We start from the raw sequence: 18,150 nt of genomic DNA on the forward strand, positions 1-18,150 counted from the left end.
TGCCGTCCAGACGAGTTGCAGGACTTGGCTCTCCCAGCCGGTTTCAGAGCCTCTTTCTCCAGACTCCCCAGCAGAATGTCTCATCTCACTGTGTTTATTTTAAACTCGGGTAGAGGCCTTACTACCATGACTGATAACAATTTTATCACCCATCACTGGGTGATAGAACTCTTTATGACCCTAGCCTGAGCAGAGCGTGATAGCATGACAACAAGGTGTACAAATAAATGATCAATGCAGTGAGGTCATTTATCCAGTTTTATGGTGTTAAAATTTTATCCTTGCATTGCCCTTTATGTGTTTGTGGATCTGAATTTCTGCTGCCTCAGTTTGAAGCTTAAATCTTCTGCAGCTTGAATTCCACTCCACCACCCCAGGCAATTTTATGCTTCATTAGGCCTTGAGTAAAGCAAAGAGAGTTTGAGTTGCACATCTGGAACATTTCCACGAGACTCCCAGGCCTGACCACCACTGTGTGCGGCCCTCAGGTGGCAAGGCGGCAGGCCAGCTGACCAGTGTCTGAGGGTGGGGAGGCACTCCTTCCCTCTTGAGAAATGGAAGCTTTGTCTTTGTGCAAACTCTCCAGCTGTGGAAACTCCAGCACGGCTTTAAAGATTAATGGCATTACTTGGCGATGAATGGGAAAGGCAAACTGCTCTGCTACACAAGGATTAAGTCCTAGACTAGAAGCAAACTGTCGCCAGCCTTTGCAGTGAGGTTATCTCCCAGAGAACATTCAGGCAGTTTCCTGGTGCTGGCAGCCACCAGCGTTTTCTAGTTAGTAAGATTACATCCCGTCCGGACAGCACACAGAGTGGCGCTCAGTTCCTCGTCCCGTCCGGACAGCACACAGAGTGGCGCTCAGTTCCTCGTCTCTCCCTCCCACACACAAACACTTGCACTTGTGTGAGAAACACACACACGCGGACTCAGTGTCTGACAGAAGAATGGACAGAGCTAATAAGCAGAACAAGGAAGCATAAAGTACATTCTAGCACACCAGCGTCGCAACCATTAGCGTGTGGAAGCCTGAAGGCATATCAGTTGCCGTTTCCTGCATCTGGCTGGAAATGCTGCAAATACAAGGGAAACAGGGAGCAAAATTCATTAGCTAATGAGGACCTTAAATGTCAGTTTAATAGCAGCATTAATAATAAAGCAAAGTTTTATTGGGTTAATAGAGGTTAAGTGGTAATATTAGTAAAATGGTCATTATAGATTTTCTTCTTTGCAGGCAATGAACAGAGCCTTCTGAAAGCACAGATTATAACTCCCTCCTCTGCATTTGCTTTTTCTTAAAAGAGGCATTTCTAAAGGTTTTACAAATTATGACCACTTTTTGCATTGCCCCCTGTTTGAGGCAGGAGTCTGGTAGCTGTGTCTTTAAAGAAGCCCTTACAGGGAACTCTGTCAGTTGTTCAAGGCTTGCTGCCAACAAACAATTGAGGTATTTACCAAGGGTTTCCAAGAAATTGCTGCAAATTATATGAAATATTATACCTGTAACAGGCATTCAATGTATTAGGAACAGGGAAAAAATGTAACATGTGTGGGAACAGTGTTGCAATTTGTGAGAAAGTGTTCAGTAATGTAGGTAGAGATGAATCACACTCATGAAAACAGAAAGGAAGTTGGATGATGTGGCACTTTTGAACAAATTTTTCATCATCTGTCTAGAATCACTGAGGAGAAACTTCTAACATGAACTAGTGGAAAGGCTCACAAGGAAACTAAGACACTGAGGTGTCTGCAGATGCTTGTCTGGGGGGATACCCTCCACGCAGAAGGAAGCTGAGACCCCAACACTCGATGGGAGGCCCCGATTCAGCCCAGGCTGCCTCATGGGTGGGGTGTGCCTTTAGGAGTCTTCCTCACTGAATACCTCTATCTGATTAACACCATTATCTGGTTAACACCATTCCTTTTTTAAATGAGAAAGACCGTTAATGACTTCAACTTAACAAAGAGGGCTTCTAGAACAGCTCCTTGGAGGAAAGTTTTTTCCTCAGTTTCCTGAGGTGAAACGGCCAGGAAATCTGATAAACCGACTTCCTCACCTTTGCAAATAAATAAAGGAAAAGAAGACACAGGGGCAGCCTTGAGGGAGTTCCGGGGAGGGGGCACGTGTGTGCAGGGCAGGGGTCTCAGAGGCGAGGCGCGCCCTGCCACAGATCCCTGCTGGTGTCAGCTGTGTCTGCGGTGGGGCCAGTCTCTGGATGGACCTCGTGCTGGGCTTATTTGTCTGGCCCCTGGGGCCTCTGGCTGTTCCTGAAGTCTTTGGTTCTGGGCACTTGCCTCCAGCTGTGAAATCCTCCCACACAGGAGAGTTCTGCCTCCTGATGCAGACCTCTGAGGAGGCCCTTGTGTCCTCACTTCTGGGTCCCTCCCCAGAACTGTCTTAGCCAGACCGTCCAGCTGTGCAGGAGCTTCCTCTCTGCTTCCCCACCTGCAACGTGCAGGCTCTTGGAGACCCTGGCCTGCACCTACATGACCCCGCCCTCCCTAGTCTTCTGCTTGCTCCTAGCCTAGCATCACCCCATTGTCCCCAGCACTTGACCTGTGTAGTATTTCCCTTGACCCAGGTGCTCTGAACCTTCAGGCTCAATCTTTATGGAAAATAGGTTACTTTCTCTACATTAAGAAACACGCACTCCTGTTGAGCCTACAGGTGTGCAGCTAAGGCTGCTGACCTAGGAACTGACGGGGACCTAGGAGCCAGGAAATGGAGGGGGACAAAACATAATTCAAAAAACTAAGATCATGACATCCAGTCCCATCACTTCATGGCAAACAGATGCGGAAAAAATGGAAACAGTGACAGACTTTATTTTCTTGGGCTCCAAAATCACCGCGGATAGTGACTGCAGCCATGAAATTAAAAGATGCTTGCTCCTTGGAAGAGAAGCTATGACGAACTTTGATGGCGTATTAAAAAGCAGAGACATCACTTTGCCAACAAAGGTCCATTCAGTCAAAGCTATGGTTTTTCCGATAGTCACATATGGGTGTTAGAATTGGACCATAAAGAAAGCTGAGCGCTGAAGAATTGATGCTTTTGCATTGTGGTGCTGGGGAAGAAGACACTTGAGAAGCTGGTTCTCAAAACCTGTCAAGAAATCCGTGGCACTTCTATGTATGTGAAGACCCAACTCATTGGAAAAAGACCCTGATGCTGGGAAAGTTTGAAGGTAGGAGGAGAAGGGGATGGCAGAGGATGAGATGGTTGGATGGCATCATTGACTCAATGAATGAGTCTGAGCAAGCTCCAGGAGCTAGTGAAGGACAAAGAAGCCTGGCATGCTGCAGTCCACAGGGTTGCAAAGAGTTGAACATGACTGAGTGACTGAACAACAACACACCATTTATGTGCTTTTTAAATCAGATTTTAGTCTAGATGAGGAAACAGAGACATTTAAAGCAAGTTAGAAAATATTGAAATCATTATGTCAAAAAATTGAACATCTGTACCTAGCTAGATTTGTGCTTTATGGACATCATTGTGAATTATGAGGCTGTTGCTGAATTTGGGGGAACTTGGCATTTGTGGCTTATGGTCTTACTGGAAACCCCTTTGGCTGATTTTTGAGTCTGTAATTCATGGTTATGAGTTCTGCATTTTTTTCTCAAGACCACTGTTGGAATCCTGTGTTCACTGTATAATGAGTATTTTATTTTTAGATGTGGATCACCTACCCGGGGAGCCTGTGGGAAGGTGGGTAACGAACTATATCTGGCACAATTCACAAGTGCCAGAGAAAGTGCTGATATCCAAAGAGTACGAAGAGTGACCACTATTTAACTGCAGAGATGATCTCTCTCCTGTAAGATGGCACTTTAAATTGTGTGTATTTCATCATTTGGTCATCTCAGCAATGAACAAAGATCCAAGGTTTACCCAAGCATGCTTATTTTCTGTCCCTAATTCTCGGGTTCATTTGTTTAAATGACGGGAACCTGTCAGGCCGAGGGAATTACTGTGCTGTCTGGGAGTTTCATTTAAAAAAAAACTCCAACACACTGGCGACTAAATAATAATACTGTTTACACAAATATTTGTTGTGTGGTCATTTCATCAGCTTTTGTTACCTTAGCTGTTTTAAGAAGTGCATAAAATTCAAAATCCATCATAGAGAAGCCAATTATCAAAAGCTGTCTTTAGAAATCCACGGCACTTTTACGGATAGATCATGTTAAAAAAAAACAAAAAAACAAAGACTCAGGTTAGAGATACTAACTGATGAGTTTCTACATAGAGTATAAAAAAAAAGCGTATTAACACCATCTACCATTTCTTCAACATCCTTTAAATGCTGCTAGTGTTAGAAGGTTGGACACTGAGTATAGCTTTCTTTTTCTTTCTTTTTTTAGCTTAGAAACTAGTAGCAGAGAACAAGGTAGCTGAATTCACGGTTCATTCTGCAGTCATGCACGTTTCAAACGGCTCCTGAGCTGTTTTTGCTACACATGCTCGCTCGTACCCACAGAGCTGCGGGAACAAAGATACAGTGTGAATCGGGAGGACGCAAGGAAGGTGGCCGGAGAGGTCCGCCCGGCTGGAGGGCTGGGCATGGGGAGGCGAGTGTGTCTGAGGACAGTGTGTGCAGGAGGAACGCGCGGTTCGTCCTCCACGAGTGCAGTGTTCGAGGACCAAGAAGCCCCTTCTTAGAAATCCCTGATAAGATCCACGCTGGCGCAGCGTCTCGCGGCAGCCGGAGGCCGGGCGGGACGGCCTCGGGGCAGCGCCGCGCGCCGCGGCAGGGATGCCCGGCGCGGGCCGGCGGGGCGGGTAACGGGCGGCCGGGCGCCTTGCTCCCAGCCCCAGGCGGCGCCGAGCCCGACCCACGCCCCCTCCGCCCGGGGCCGCCGCAGACCGCGAGGGCGGGGCCCCGAGCTGGGCTTTCTTTTTTGGGCAAACTTTCGCCACGTGAACCGCCCCCCATTCACTGCTGCGCCAATCGCGCGGCGCGGACGGATCCCGAGCGGGGCCACAGCGCACCGCCCCCTGCGCGCCGTGCGTGACGTGCGGCGATGGCGCGCGGAGCCGGACGATGAGCAGCGGCCGCGCCGGCGCCGGCCACGGACATCAGCGCGCCGCGCGCAGCGCCAGCGGAGCCGAGCGCCCGGGGGGCGCCGCGCGGGGAGCCGAGCCGGCCGGGGGGCGCGGGGCGCGGGGCGCGGCCGGGGGGCCGCGGCCGGCGCGCGCCGAGCATGCTGCGCCCCTGAAGGCGGGGGCGCGCGAGCGGGACCGAGCGCCGGCGCGGGGCCTGCGGACGGCCCGCGCTCCGCGATGGGCACGGCGGGCCCGCCGCAGCCGCGGCGCTGCCCGGGCGGGGCCGCGTAGGGCGGGCTGGCCTCGGCGGGCGGGCTGAGGGCGCGCGGAGCGGCGGCGGCGGCGGCGGCCCGGCGGGCGGAGCGGCGCGGGCATGGCCGTGCGCGGCCGGCGCGCCTGGCTCAGCGTGCTGCTCGGGCTCGTGCTGGGTTTCGTGCTGGCCTCGCGGCTCGTGCTGCCCCGCGCCTCCGAGTTGAAGCGGGCGGGCCCGCGGCGCCGCGCCAGCCCCGAGGCTTGCCGGCCCGGGCAGGCGGCCGCGGTGCCCCTGGCCGGCGGGGCGCGCGGGGATGCGCGCGGGCAGCGGCTCTGGCCCCATGGCGAGGCCCAGGATGGCGTCCCGCGCGACAGGAACTTTCTCTTCGTGGGAGTCATGACTGCACAGAAGTACCTGCAGACCCGCGCGGTGGCGGCCTTCAGGTGAGTCCCCGCTCCCGGGCGGCGTCCAGCATCCGAGCGCGCTGCCCCGCGGCCCGCCTGCGGCGCGCGTCTTTGCCTGCTTCCCAGACCCGGTGCTCGCTGGGCTTCCGTGGGGCCGCTGTGCCCCGCGGGGCGTGCCGGGCGTTGGCAGCGGGCTCAGGGGCGGTATAGCGAGCGCAACGCTCAAAAGCAGGGGCTTTGGGGTCCAGTGGACCAGCTTGGCCCCTCTGGGTGTAGTCTTCACGCGGACTTTCTGCTCCGCGCTTCATCTTTTCTTGTCCAAGTCCTTTCTTTTGTTGAAAAAGCACGACTGAACATTTCCAAACACCCATAAGAGTGTTTGGAAAACTCAGCACAATACTGGTGATAGTGGTGGCAGTGGGGTTATTATTCGAGTCTTTGAAAGCTGCACTTTTGGCCTTGCAGAACTAGAGCCTGTGTAAGTTAATTTGGTTAGAGGCCTTCCACTTGCAGTTTTCACTGCTGGAACCATTCTGGTAAATGGAAGGGGTACACGCTGCACACTCAACCCCACCAGACTGGAAAGAGAACCTTTGGGAAAAGCAGTTCTTGGCTCATGGTAGATTTGTTAACTAGCCCAATTTAGTGACGTGTGTGTTATCCGGTATCTGGGTCCTAGTTGGCCATATGAGTCAGAAAAGTGGCTGGAATCATGTTCAGGATTAACAAAGGGATTAGCCAAAGTAATCTTTAGAAGAGTGAAAGAGAGATGATATTGGAATGAATTTGAGGTAGAAGAAGGATGTATTAATAGATTCAGTAAAGAGATTTAATGGAAACCTTATATGTGTGAAGTACAGAAATGCTTACTCTACAGATAAGATTTGGTATTCATCCAACCACAGAGCAAACCAACCTGAGAGGTCTGCTGGGAATGGACTCTTAGAGCAGTCATTACTGAGCGAGGCCAAGCTGGTTGTTGTTGGTTCTTAATTTATAACCATCACCTTTATAACTTCAGCTTTTAACTGTAGTCCTGGACTAAATTTTCAGGCATTAGATGTTGTGAGGAGAAAAGCATATTTGGGTCTCTGTTGCTCTAGAGGAGGAGGTAAAGGGTTGAGAAGGAAGGTAGAGAGCAGGAGAGAATGTCTGCCTTTTCAGTGCATTGATTCCCCATTCCTGTGTATTTCCACTGGATCTTGTTTAAGTCCATGACCTAGGTTCTGCCAGAAGGAGACTGAGTGCCTGAAAAGGTTAGAAAAGGTAGCATAAATTTGACTAAGATCATGACTTGGGAACAAACATGCAGATCATGTTTTTCTCCCAGATCTATTGAATTAGGTGGAGTTGTGCTTTTTGTTGTTTTGTGGGTTTTTTTTTTTTTTTTTTTCCTTTGAAGTATAGTTGATTTACAGTGTTTTAGGGGTACATCAAAAAAGCATTTGATTTTTGGGGGAAAAAAAAGGAATATATAATCAGAAATTGAGGGTGAGCTGTATACATTGTTTACAGTGTGGTTTTTAAAGTAAATCTATATGACTCCAATTTGGTGACAGGTTCTTTGAAATCACAAGTTTGGGACAGTTACCAAAAGTGGTTTGTTCAAATAGGGGACATGTAACTCCCTGCCCCCCAAGCAAATACTTTTTCATAGATACAAAATCACAAACTAGAAGGGGTCCTGGTAACACCAGCAGTACTCAGAAAATGGTTTGCAAACTGGATACTATTTAACACTTGGAAATGATCTTCCCCAAACCCATGCTTGAGGCTCTATGCTTGGCCTCCTTTCCAAATCTCCTACCTCATCTTTCTTGGATGTAGGATTTTATCTCATTGTTTATTTTCTTTAAGGCAGCTAGGGAAAAGTAAAAACATAATTTGTGCTCTGGCCCTTCTTTGTGGAAGCTCTGCCTTTTTGATAAAACCCTTACCAGGAAACGGTATATTCTGTTCAGTCATTCTGTCAGCTTTCCTGCATACTTCTTCTTGTATCTCTCTGATCTTAAGTAGTCACATTAGTTGGAGCCTGGGGGTGGACCCAGCCTTTCTGGTTAAGGTCCTCTCCTTCTCAGCCTGTCAACATTGTGATTAGACTGGCTGTAGGAGATGACACAAGACGATTTTAGCCTTAAGGAACTTTTGGGGAAAGCCAAAATTGGGATGGAGGTTATAGGATGTAACTTATAATTATGGCTTTGCTGTGCTTTGCAGCCTGGGCCAAAAGTCCACACTCAGCTTTTAAACTGGAAATTTCACGCGGTATAAAAGTTGGCTTGAATCTTCTAGCACAGGGTAGAACTCTAGTTTGGCACTGAGTTCTACATTTCCGCTGAAAGGTGAATACGTTCTTTACCTTAGGAAAAAAAGTCAATGTTTTTATTTTTGTTTATTAAAGTAAAATTTTTGTTCGGTTTATAGGTCAAAGGAGATGGCAGTGTTTTTAGAAAGATGACACTATGGTGTACTTTTATGCTAGGACGTTGACAGTGTCAGAATTGAGATTTAGGGACTACTAACTGTCTGAGATTCAGAAAGGAGCTATAAAAGCCTTTGAAAAATTCAAGGAGATACACTTGTCTGCACTAAAGTTGGTACACTTATGTGATGGGAGAGCACCATCATTACCAACTCTTCAGTTCTGCCATATGCTTCCAATGAGGAGAGGGAGCACCAATAGATGTTAGCAGTGCTGCTACTGCTGCTGCTAAGTCGCTTCAGTCGTGTCCGACTCTGTGCGACCCCATAGACGGCAGCCCACCAGGCTGCCCTGTCCCTGGGTTTCTCCAGGCAAGAATACTGGAGTGGGTTGCCATTTCCTTCTCCAATGCATGAAGGTGAAAAGTGAAAGTGAAGTAGCTCAGTCCTGTCCGACTCTGAACAACCCCTTGGACTGCAGCCTACCGGGCTCCTCCGTGCATGGGATTTTCCAGGCATGAGTACTGGAGTGGGGTGCCATCGCCTTCTCCGGTTAGCAGTACAGCGACAGCTGAAAGCAGGCGAAGCAAAACTCAGAGTGTAATCTTCAGACAGGCCAGCAGTAGCGCTCCTTCACAGGCTCCGAGCAGATATCGTAGCCTTATGTTCACGGGAGTGATCTTGGCTCATCAAAATGATCCCATACACTTAGGATTCATCCCTTCGTTCAACAAATAATGTGCATGGTGCCTTGGGCCTGGACTCTGAATGTTTGGAAGCACAAAAGTGAAGATGCTTTGTTCTCATGGAGCTTCTGCTCTAGTGAGAGGGACAGATACTTAAAAAGAGGGTTTCAGCTAGTGATGGTACTGTGGAACAAATAGAGCAGGGTAAAGGCAGGGTGAGGGGATGTTCTCTCTCTGTTAGATGTTTGGGGAACATCTCCGAGAATGTGGTGTTTGGGCTGAGATCTGGGAATGTCATTGATGAGTGTGCTTGGCAGAGGGAAGAGCTGGTAAATTATAAGACAGAAATCAGTTTGAAACTTGAAGAAGATCAATAAAAGAAAGAAGATGTGTGTCTGGTGTCATGGAATTTTACTCTAAGTGAATTAGAAAGCCTTTGGAGGTTTTGGGCTTCCCTGATAGCTCCGTTGGTAGGGAATCTGCCTGCAATGCAGGAGACCCTGGTTCGATTCCTGGGTCAGGAAGATCTACTGGAGAAGGGATAGGCTACCCACTCCAGTATTCTTGAGCATCCCTTGCGGCTCAGCTGGTAAAGAATCTGCCTGCAATGCGGGAGATGTGGGTTCAATTCCTGGGTTGGGAAGATCCCCTGGAGGAGGGAAAAGCTACCCGCTCCAGTATTCTGGCCTAGAGAATTCCACGGACTGTATGGTCCATGGGGTTCTAAAGAGCAGGACACAACTGAGCGGCTTTCACTTGGATGGTTAGATGGGAAAGGGAGGGGCTTGCATTATATTCTGAAAAGTTAATTCATGCTATTGTGTGAATAGGTTGTGGGGGAGCAAGGAGCTATTAGGTGGTCTAGGTGAAGATGGTTGGGATGGAGAGAGGAGCATGGCCCAACTATATATGCAGGAGCCAAAGTTGGGGACGTGTTGACAAAATGCTTTAGAGGCCATGAAGCAGAGAGGAATTCAGGATAATTTCTAGGATTTTGCCTTGAAAGAAAGGGTGGGTGGCGGTGTCATTTATTGAGATGGGGAAAACTAAAGGAGGAATGAATTTAGGGGGAAGGAGGTTAAGTCAGCAGAAATCTGGATTTGTACAGGAGCAGGTGGATGTATCCTTAGTTTTATAAATATAATGAATTTTAAAAGGAATTGAGAACAGATTTATATCTGAAGTGATTACAGTGTTGGAACTCTGAAGCTGTCTTAAAGTAACATTCCCTTAGGGTTCTGGATAGCGTGGTGTTCTACAAGTCAATATGTAAGATTTTTTTTTTTCTTTCACTCATCTGCAAAGTATTTGTATTCTAGGTAATTTCACTTTAAAATGGTTCTGTGATTGTTCTAAAGTAATTTAGTGTGCTGGTTAGTGATAGTTCATTGGAGTCTCCGGCTGGGTTCATTATGTTTTACTGTTACTAGATGCAATTTTTTTTTCATGTTTTTCTTCGTTACATCATTTGATATGCCGAAGTTAGATGTTCATGTCATTCAGTCTCTTCCTTTCAGGAAGTGCAGAAAGTTTATTGCCCTGGAGAGAGGTTTTTTTTTTTTTTTGACCGTGCTTCTCAGCTTGTGGGATCTTAGTTCCCCAATCAGGGATCACAGCTACTCCCCCTGCATTGGAAGCGTGCAGTCTTAACTGTTGGACAACCAGTGAAGTCCCAAGATTTTTTTTAAGGAACATTTTTCTCATTTTAGAAGGGGTACAAATCATCTCACCATCATTTTCACTCCAAATGATACATTGGCTCAGCACCACCTGTTAAATAAGCTCCCATTTCCCTACCAATTTGAAATGGCATCTTCATCATACTCAAGATTCTTGGGTATGTTTTTGGACTTCCTGTTTTGTTTCATTGATCTTTCTGTCTGTTCTTGTTCCAGTACCACCCACTGAAATTATTGAAGATTGAATAATATTTTAATATCCGGTAGACAAGTCCCCTTTGTTACTCTTCTGTTTCAAACATTACTTGGCTACACTTACCTGTTCTTGCTGAGAGAGTTTTGGTGTGCTTTGGATTTTTTTTTTTTAATTAATGGTTTGATTTTTAAAAAATTGTATTTAGATTCAGTCCATTTTTATGCCCTGAACACTAAACTAATACAACACTATCTGTTTATCTTGACTCTTGCTTCCCCTGAGCTGAACATGGGGAACTGATTTGTTCTTTTTCTCAGAATAGAGAGGTGGCTGGTTTCCCTTCTTTGCCCCAAGAGTGATAAAGGGCGCTCTTAAATATTAGCATCCGTTTATAGGGAATTATGGGAAGAAAGTTCGAGAAACACTAGCTTTAGATACAAGAATCTTATTGCAAGATGTTTTATCAATTAATGGCCTCTTCCTAATGTTTTAAATGAAGGCAGACTGTTCCTTTTACCAGTCTCCATGAGCAGATCTCAGAGTTCCTTCTTTTTTGAATGCTGTAAACCATGTTTATCTTGAAACAGTTTAGAGTAGTGCTTGCTTTCTCAGAAGTCAATTTGGCAAAAAATTACTGAAAGCCTTCTATAGTCAAAATAATTAACATGTAAGTGAACTTTTGGGGGCACAACCCATTTCACATTATAAATTACCTGTATAAGAAAACTGATGAAAATTACAGTCCTGAAAATTAGTTTAATGTTATATATCATGGTTCCAGATCTTGATGTCTTCAAACAGACTATTCCAAGGATGGTTTGGTTTTCAATAGAAGATATACACAATTGTGTTTTTGTTGCATTGGCAATTTCATTTTTCCCCATTCGTTAGTTAAGCTGCAGTTTTTGAAAATAGATTAATAATTCCATTCTTGTGGAATTAATTGTCTAGGGAAGGAAGCAAGCAAATGCTACCACTGAATGATAGGGCTCGCAAGGTGCCTGGACTTGTTACTGTGTGGGTGCAGAAGAGAGAGGTCTGCACTGACTTACGAAGGGGATTGAGGAAGGTCTCCCTCGCAGTCTTACCCCTCTTCCCTTGCATAGTCTTGAAGGATGAGCTGGAGTTTCTGGGGCAGACAACAGGTTCCTGGAAACTTGAAATAGCAGGAGGTAGTGAAGGGATGATGAGAAAGAACAGTTCATGGGACTGGGAGCTGAGACCTAACAATTCTACTAGGGATGCTTCCGAGGGAATTTAAAAATGTGCTCAAGTATGTATTCTATGAAGTGGGAATTACACGAAACTTTGGTGTCCTGCATTAGGAACTATGGACCATGATTGATTTCTCTAGTTTGTCCATTTTGTGATCTGCTTCTCTAATCTTTAAAAATACTGTGGCTGAAATATGTTTATTGGAATGAAGAAAAGTTCATAATATATCTAAATGAGAGTAGGTTTTAAAACTGTATGCCAAGTATGAGACCATTTTTAAAATCAAATGAAATGTTTCTTTTTCTGTGATATAGAAAAGAAAGTATAAAAGATATACATACCATGATGCTGAATGATTTTTCATATTCTTGGCACTTTCTGTATTTTTGAGTTTTTCTGCAGTGAGAACTTACTTTATAGTGAAGCTACATAACTACAAGTTTTTAAAAAACAGAGAGGTGACAGCTCTTGGGAGGAAGTATGAATGCAGTTTTGAGTGTGTTAATTGCTGGTACCTGCAGGACAGCTGGGCACAGTGGGCATGTTGGCCCTGGGTTCCCTGGGGCTTGAAGTCAGGGCCATTCTTGTTTCAGTAAATGACAATCATTCCTGCCCCCAAATGTAGGGATAACACGTTTATGTGGAGTTACTATAACTGTATGTCATCAGTTACTGTATCTGTACACTTCCAGATGATACTGAGGAGAGTCAGGTGACAGCATTTTTAATGTGAGGGCTTTTGTGTATTCATAGTATTCTCTTCCTCCGTCTTCTGGTTCTGGATGAAATTGAAGGAATGAGAAACTTAGTTATGATGTAAAAGAAGCGGAATTGGGGCTTCGCTGGTGGTCCAGTGGTAAAGCATCCGCTTTACAACACAGGGGACACCGGTTTGATCCCTATTCTGGAAAGATCCTCCATACCGTGGAGCACCTGAGCCCGAGCCTCCGCAGTGGAAGCCACGGCGGTGAGAAGCCTGTGCCCCGCGACAGAGAGCCGCCCCTGCTTGCCACAGCTGGAGGAAGCCTGTGTGTAGCAACAAAGACCCTCCACAACCAAAAGATAAATAAATCTTTTTAGAACAAGGTAGTGAAACTGTTCACCTCACCTTCATTGTCATGAACTGAAGCGTTCGTGGCTACTATATTTGTTCTGTAGTTAAGTATTTTTCTGTGGATGATTAAAAATGAGGTGGTCTGCTCTGATTTGAGGTCAACTCTGGGCTTGCAAAGCCTGAGGATGACTGAAAATGTAGCTATTAATGCCATTAAAATGATTACTTTGTAAATTGAACCTAGATGCAACCTAATACCAGAAAATAATTGGGCAGGATTTGGAGTGACAGAGGGACCCAAAGACAGAATGAAAGTTTCAGGAAGTTAGTTTTGAATGAAGTCTTCTGGCATTTGAAATCAACCCAAACTATGAAGGTATCCTTCGATGGGCAGGTCTTAGCCAGGCAGACAGATAACATGGCAGGCAGTGACTGAAACGGGTATAAGGCTGCTCTCCCTATCTGTGATGCCTGTTTTCTCAGCTGGGGCTTCCCTGGTGGCTCAGATGGTGAGGAATCCGCCTGCAATGCTGGAGACCTGGGTTCAATCCCTGGGTTGGGAAGATCCCCTGGAGAAGGACATGGCAACCCACTCTAGTATTCTTGCCTGGAGAATCCCCATGGACCGAAGAGTCTGGTGAACTGCAGTCCATGGGGTCGAAAAAAGTTGGACCCGACTGAGCGACTAAGCACACGCACACAGCAGAGGAGGAGGGACTGCAGGAGTGTGGGTGATGACCTGGGACAGCAGTGTGAGACGAGCAAGCCAGCGGGCGTGTTAGAGTCAGACCTCACTGGTGGCCTGGCTTCCACGTTTTTAGCTGTGTGATCTTGGGCAACTTACTTACCTGGCTCTGAGCCTGAGTCTCCTCTGTAAAATGTGGGTCTCAGTACCTCTCGCATCTCGTGGCGTTGTTGTAAGGTCGAGTGTCTGATGCCCTCAGCATGCACTGCCCCTTACGCCGTAACTGTTGCGTTGTTGATGATTGTGAGGCAGGCTTGATGCCAGGGAGCACTCCAGCGGAAGACGACGACTGGCTTCACAGGAGTTGGCTGTGGGTTCAGGGTAGTTTCAAACAACACTGTTTTTTTTTTTTTCCCTTAAAATTACATTTGAAAACTTAATTTTGTTTATGCATGGTTAAGAATTAGTTGTGTGTTTACACTTTTTAAGTGTAAGCAGCAAAATATAAACTTATAGCTTTCTAAAAGTAGCTAAGACTTGAAGCTTGGAAATGGACCACAGGATCAGAATTTATCTTCTGCTATTAACACTCCAAATTTTAATTCTTGTGTTTCATGGATGGCGTATTTGTGGTCTCTGTTGGTAAGTGTTTCTGTTGTTTGCTGTGAACCTAGGCTCAAAGGGCAGATTGCTCTTAATACCGTGGTGCTGCCTCCTGGGCTTCTGCCCAGGCTATTGTTGAGGTGGGAAGCTGTCACCCACCCTCCAACAGCTTTATTGAGTGGGGGAGCTCTTTAATGTTTGCTTTTAGCTTAAGTCTGGTTTTCAGGATTAATGGTCAGTGGTCTAATTTGATTTTTCCTTTAAAAAATTTTCCCAACATTTGTGATCCCTGTTATATACTTCCCCACCCGCTTCCAAAAAGACTTTGAGATTGCTCATGTCATACGGTCATAGCAGCGAGGCAGTTAAACATTTAAAAATAGGAAGCCACATACCCGGAAACCACATGCATAGAAGAGGGAAGCTGCAGCTCAGTACTCTGACTGCAGTGCTCCTGGAGGTAATGGGCTGAATAGGCTTGTGGTCTCCTGCCAGGGACATTCCTTCAGTTCCAGGAGAGGCTGTGAGTCCTCACTGGGTAGCCTGCCTGGGAAGCCCTCCTTGTTCTCCAGGCCCCTGTCTGCTCTGACTGGCAGTCTAGAACTGTCCTTTGTGGACTCTCTTGGGAGGTTGAACTAAGGCTGCTGCTCCATCGTGTTGTGCCTCCTGTAAGGGTGCTCCGTTCCTTTGCTCCATTTCTTTGCCGTAGACACAGGGGAGAAACTTCCTTGAGGTCTTAGTATCTAGAACCATTAATCTCACTTGACCCTCACTTGGCCCAGTCTTGTGACTCCTCTTGGTTGCCTGCTGAAAGGCTTACAACTCAATTTGGCGCCGTGTTAGCAGACGTAGAGGACGTGTGACAACTGATAAGGTCTCGCCCCTTGAGCTCACTGGGTAATCATGGTCCGGTACTGAGGTGGGCAGGCAGCCCTGACCCTGATTTTGTCCTCTCTGCTACAGGTACCACCTTTATGCCTTGCTCCAACTTTCCTACTTTTGTTTTTCTTTTGCCTAATTTTCTTGATTATTCTTTTCATCTTGTATGCATTTTGGTTAAGTTGTCTTAAATCCTTTCTGTAATAGGGAAGAATATAAATGTGTACATTTAATTACACAAGCATAATTACAGGAGCCAAACATCCTGGAGTGTGAAGTCAAGTGGGCTTTAGGAAGCATTACTACAAACAAAAAACTAGTGGAGGTGATGAAATTTCAGCTGAACTGTTTCAAATCTTGAAAGATGATGCGGTTAAAGTGCTGTACTCAGCATGCCAGCAAATTTGGAAAACTCAGCAGGGGCCACAGGACTGGAAAAGATCAGTTTTCATTCTAGTTCCAAAGAAGGGCAATGCCAGAGAATGTTCAAACTACTTCACAGTTGCACTTACTTCACGTACTAGCAAGGTAATGCTCAAAAATCCTTTAAGCTAGGCTTCAGCAGTATATGAACTGAGAACTTCCAGATGTCCAAGCTGGATTTAGAAAAGGCAGAGGAACCAGAGATCAAATTGCCAACATCTGTTGGATCACAGAAAAAGCAAGAGAATTCCAGAAAAACATCTGCTTCTGCTTCCTCGATTAGAATACCTTACCTGCCTCCTGCGAAACCTGTATGCAGATCAAGAAGCAACAGTTAGAACCAGGCATGGAATAACAAGCTGCTTCAAAATCGTGAAAGGAGTACGTCAAGGCTGTATATTGTCACCCTGCTTATTTAACTTGTATCCAGAGTGTATCATGTGAAATGCCAAGCTAGATGAATCACAAGCTGGAATCAAAATTACTGGGAGAAATATCAATAACCTCAGATATGCGCATGACACCACCCTTATGGCAGAAAGTGAAGAGGAATTGAAGAGCCTCTTGATGAAAGTGAGAGGAGAGCAAAAAGCTGGCTTAAAACTCAACATTCAGAAAACTAAGATCATGGCATCTGGTCCCATCACTTCATGGCAAATAGATGGGGAAATGATGGAAACAGTGACAGACTTTATTTTCTTGGGCTCCAAAATCACTGTGGATGGTGACTCCAGCCATGAAATTAAAAGACTCTTGCTTCTTAGAAGACAAGCCATGACCAACCTAGACAAACAGCATTAAAAAGCAGAGGTATCACTTTGCCAACAAAGGTCCATCTAGTCAGAGCTATGGATTTTCCAGTAGTCATGTATGGATGTGAGAGTTGGACCATAAAGAAGGCTGAGCGCTGAAGAACTGATGCTTTTGAACTGTGGTATTGGAGAAGACTCTTTGAGAGTCCCTTAGACTCTCAAGGAGCTCCAACCAGTCCATCCTAAAGGAAATCAACCCTGAATATTCATTGGAAGGATGGACTGATGCTGAAGCTCCAATACTTTGCCCACCTCATGCAAAAAGCCAGCTCGTTGGAGAAGACTTTGATGCTAGGAAAGACTGAGGGCAGGAAGAGAAGGGGACTACAGAGGGTGAGATGGTTGGATGGCATCACTGACTCAGTGAACATGAATTTGAGCAAACTCAGGGAGATAGTGAAGGACAGGGAAGCCTGGCATGCTACAGTCTATGGGGTTGCAAAGAATCGGACGTGACTGAGGGACTAAGCAAACAAACAAACCTATCAATTCGTAGGGGAAAACTATTCTCCCTTCCTTCCTTGACTAGAAATTACAAAGTGGTTTGATCATGAGTCCTTTCAAACTTACACTGTAACCATCAAACCACGTATGTAATAGTGATTCGGGGCAACTCACAGAAAATCTCCACTTATTTATAAAACTTAATATAACTTTTAAAGCCTAGAAAATGTGAAAGAAAAGTACTCAATCTTACTCCATTTTTCTCTTAGTTTTTTTTCCATTAAATAGAGTAAAAAGTATCACACAAGTAAAATTATCTCATGTCAAGTTCTATTTCTTTGGATGCTTTTTAGTTTGAAGCTTTCCCTTGGACTTAAAATTTTTTTTCTGTAACTGTATTTGTTGTAGAAAACATGAAGAAAAGTAAATCCCTTCTGATCCTCTATCCAAAAATAACTCTAGTAAACACTTTGGGGTAGAGTTGTTCATTATTTTACTTTGTGTGTGTACTTTCGTTCCCCTGTTACTCCATATCACAAGTATTCTATTGCTTGCTTTTAAACTTAGCTACATGAATGTGTACCCAGGACAGTACTCATGCTGTAGATGTGGTTTTGTACAGAAATGTATTTTATGTAGTTTTTCTTAAAGTGACATAAATAGAGATGGAAACTGTTATTAAATCCCAATTCAGCAAAGGCATTCCTCAGCGAAGCTAATGTTGTCCAGCTGCGTGACTTCACTGTGATTTAACTCGGTATAGGGGTAGGGTTTAGAAGCCTGGAGGAAAGGAGGATTATTGGCTTGGCATTCGCAGATTTCAGTTATCTTGTCTGCTTTAGCAAGAGTTGGTTATCAGCTCATTGGAAAGTGAGCTTTCTGGCAGGGACCCATTCAGATGTTCTGTGGTTTGAATTAAGTAGGAGCTCTTTCCCCCCAGTTACAAATGTGTTGATGGCAAAGTTGATGTTTGCTTATGAAAATTAAGGATGCTAACCTGTTTCTGTCTCAGAAAGGGGAGGGCAGTTTGCTTCTTCAGTAGCATTTTCTTCATTTCTTTGGAATTATCGATGCCCTCACCTTGGTTCCCCGAGGGTGATGAATCATGATTTGTGTTCCAGAACTCTTTAACTTTATGGAGCTAGTTAAGCTAAAGGTATCCTAAGTTAAAAGATTGTAATTTATCGAGATTAAAGGATTTACAACAACTCCATATTGAGAGATTTCCTTCAAATCACCAGCCATCTAAGCAAAAGGGCAGCATGAGATTTTTCCATGGGCTACCTGAGGAAAAGATAATAATGGTTGGTGTTACCTTAAACTGCAGAGAGGCTTTCAAAGATGGT

General features: G+C 45.6%; 1 protein-coding gene across 1 annotated transcript in view; it reads left to right on the forward strand.

Moving 5' to 3' along the window:
* The first annotated feature begins 5,357 nt into the window (after nucleotides 1–5,357).
* CHSY1 (chondroitin sulfate synthase 1) overlaps nucleotides 5,358–18,150 on the forward strand; it is an 89,962-nt gene continuing 77,169 nt past the window's right edge. The window contains exon 1 of the mRNA XM_019983174.2: nucleotides 5,358–5,746. Within this exon, the coding sequence (XP_019838733.2) occupies nucleotides 5,424–5,746 (323 nt within the window). The 5' untranslated portion in view covers nucleotides 5,358–5,423. The remainder of the gene's footprint in view (nucleotides 5,747–18,150) is intronic.

This window comes from Bos indicus, chromosome 21 (genome assembly GCF_029378745.1).
Source record: "Bos indicus isolate NIAB-ARS_2022 breed Sahiwal x Tharparkar chromosome 21, NIAB-ARS_B.indTharparkar_mat_pri_1.0, whole genome shotgun sequence".
NCBI lineage: Eukaryota > Metazoa > Chordata > Mammalia > Artiodactyla > Bovidae > Bos > Bos indicus.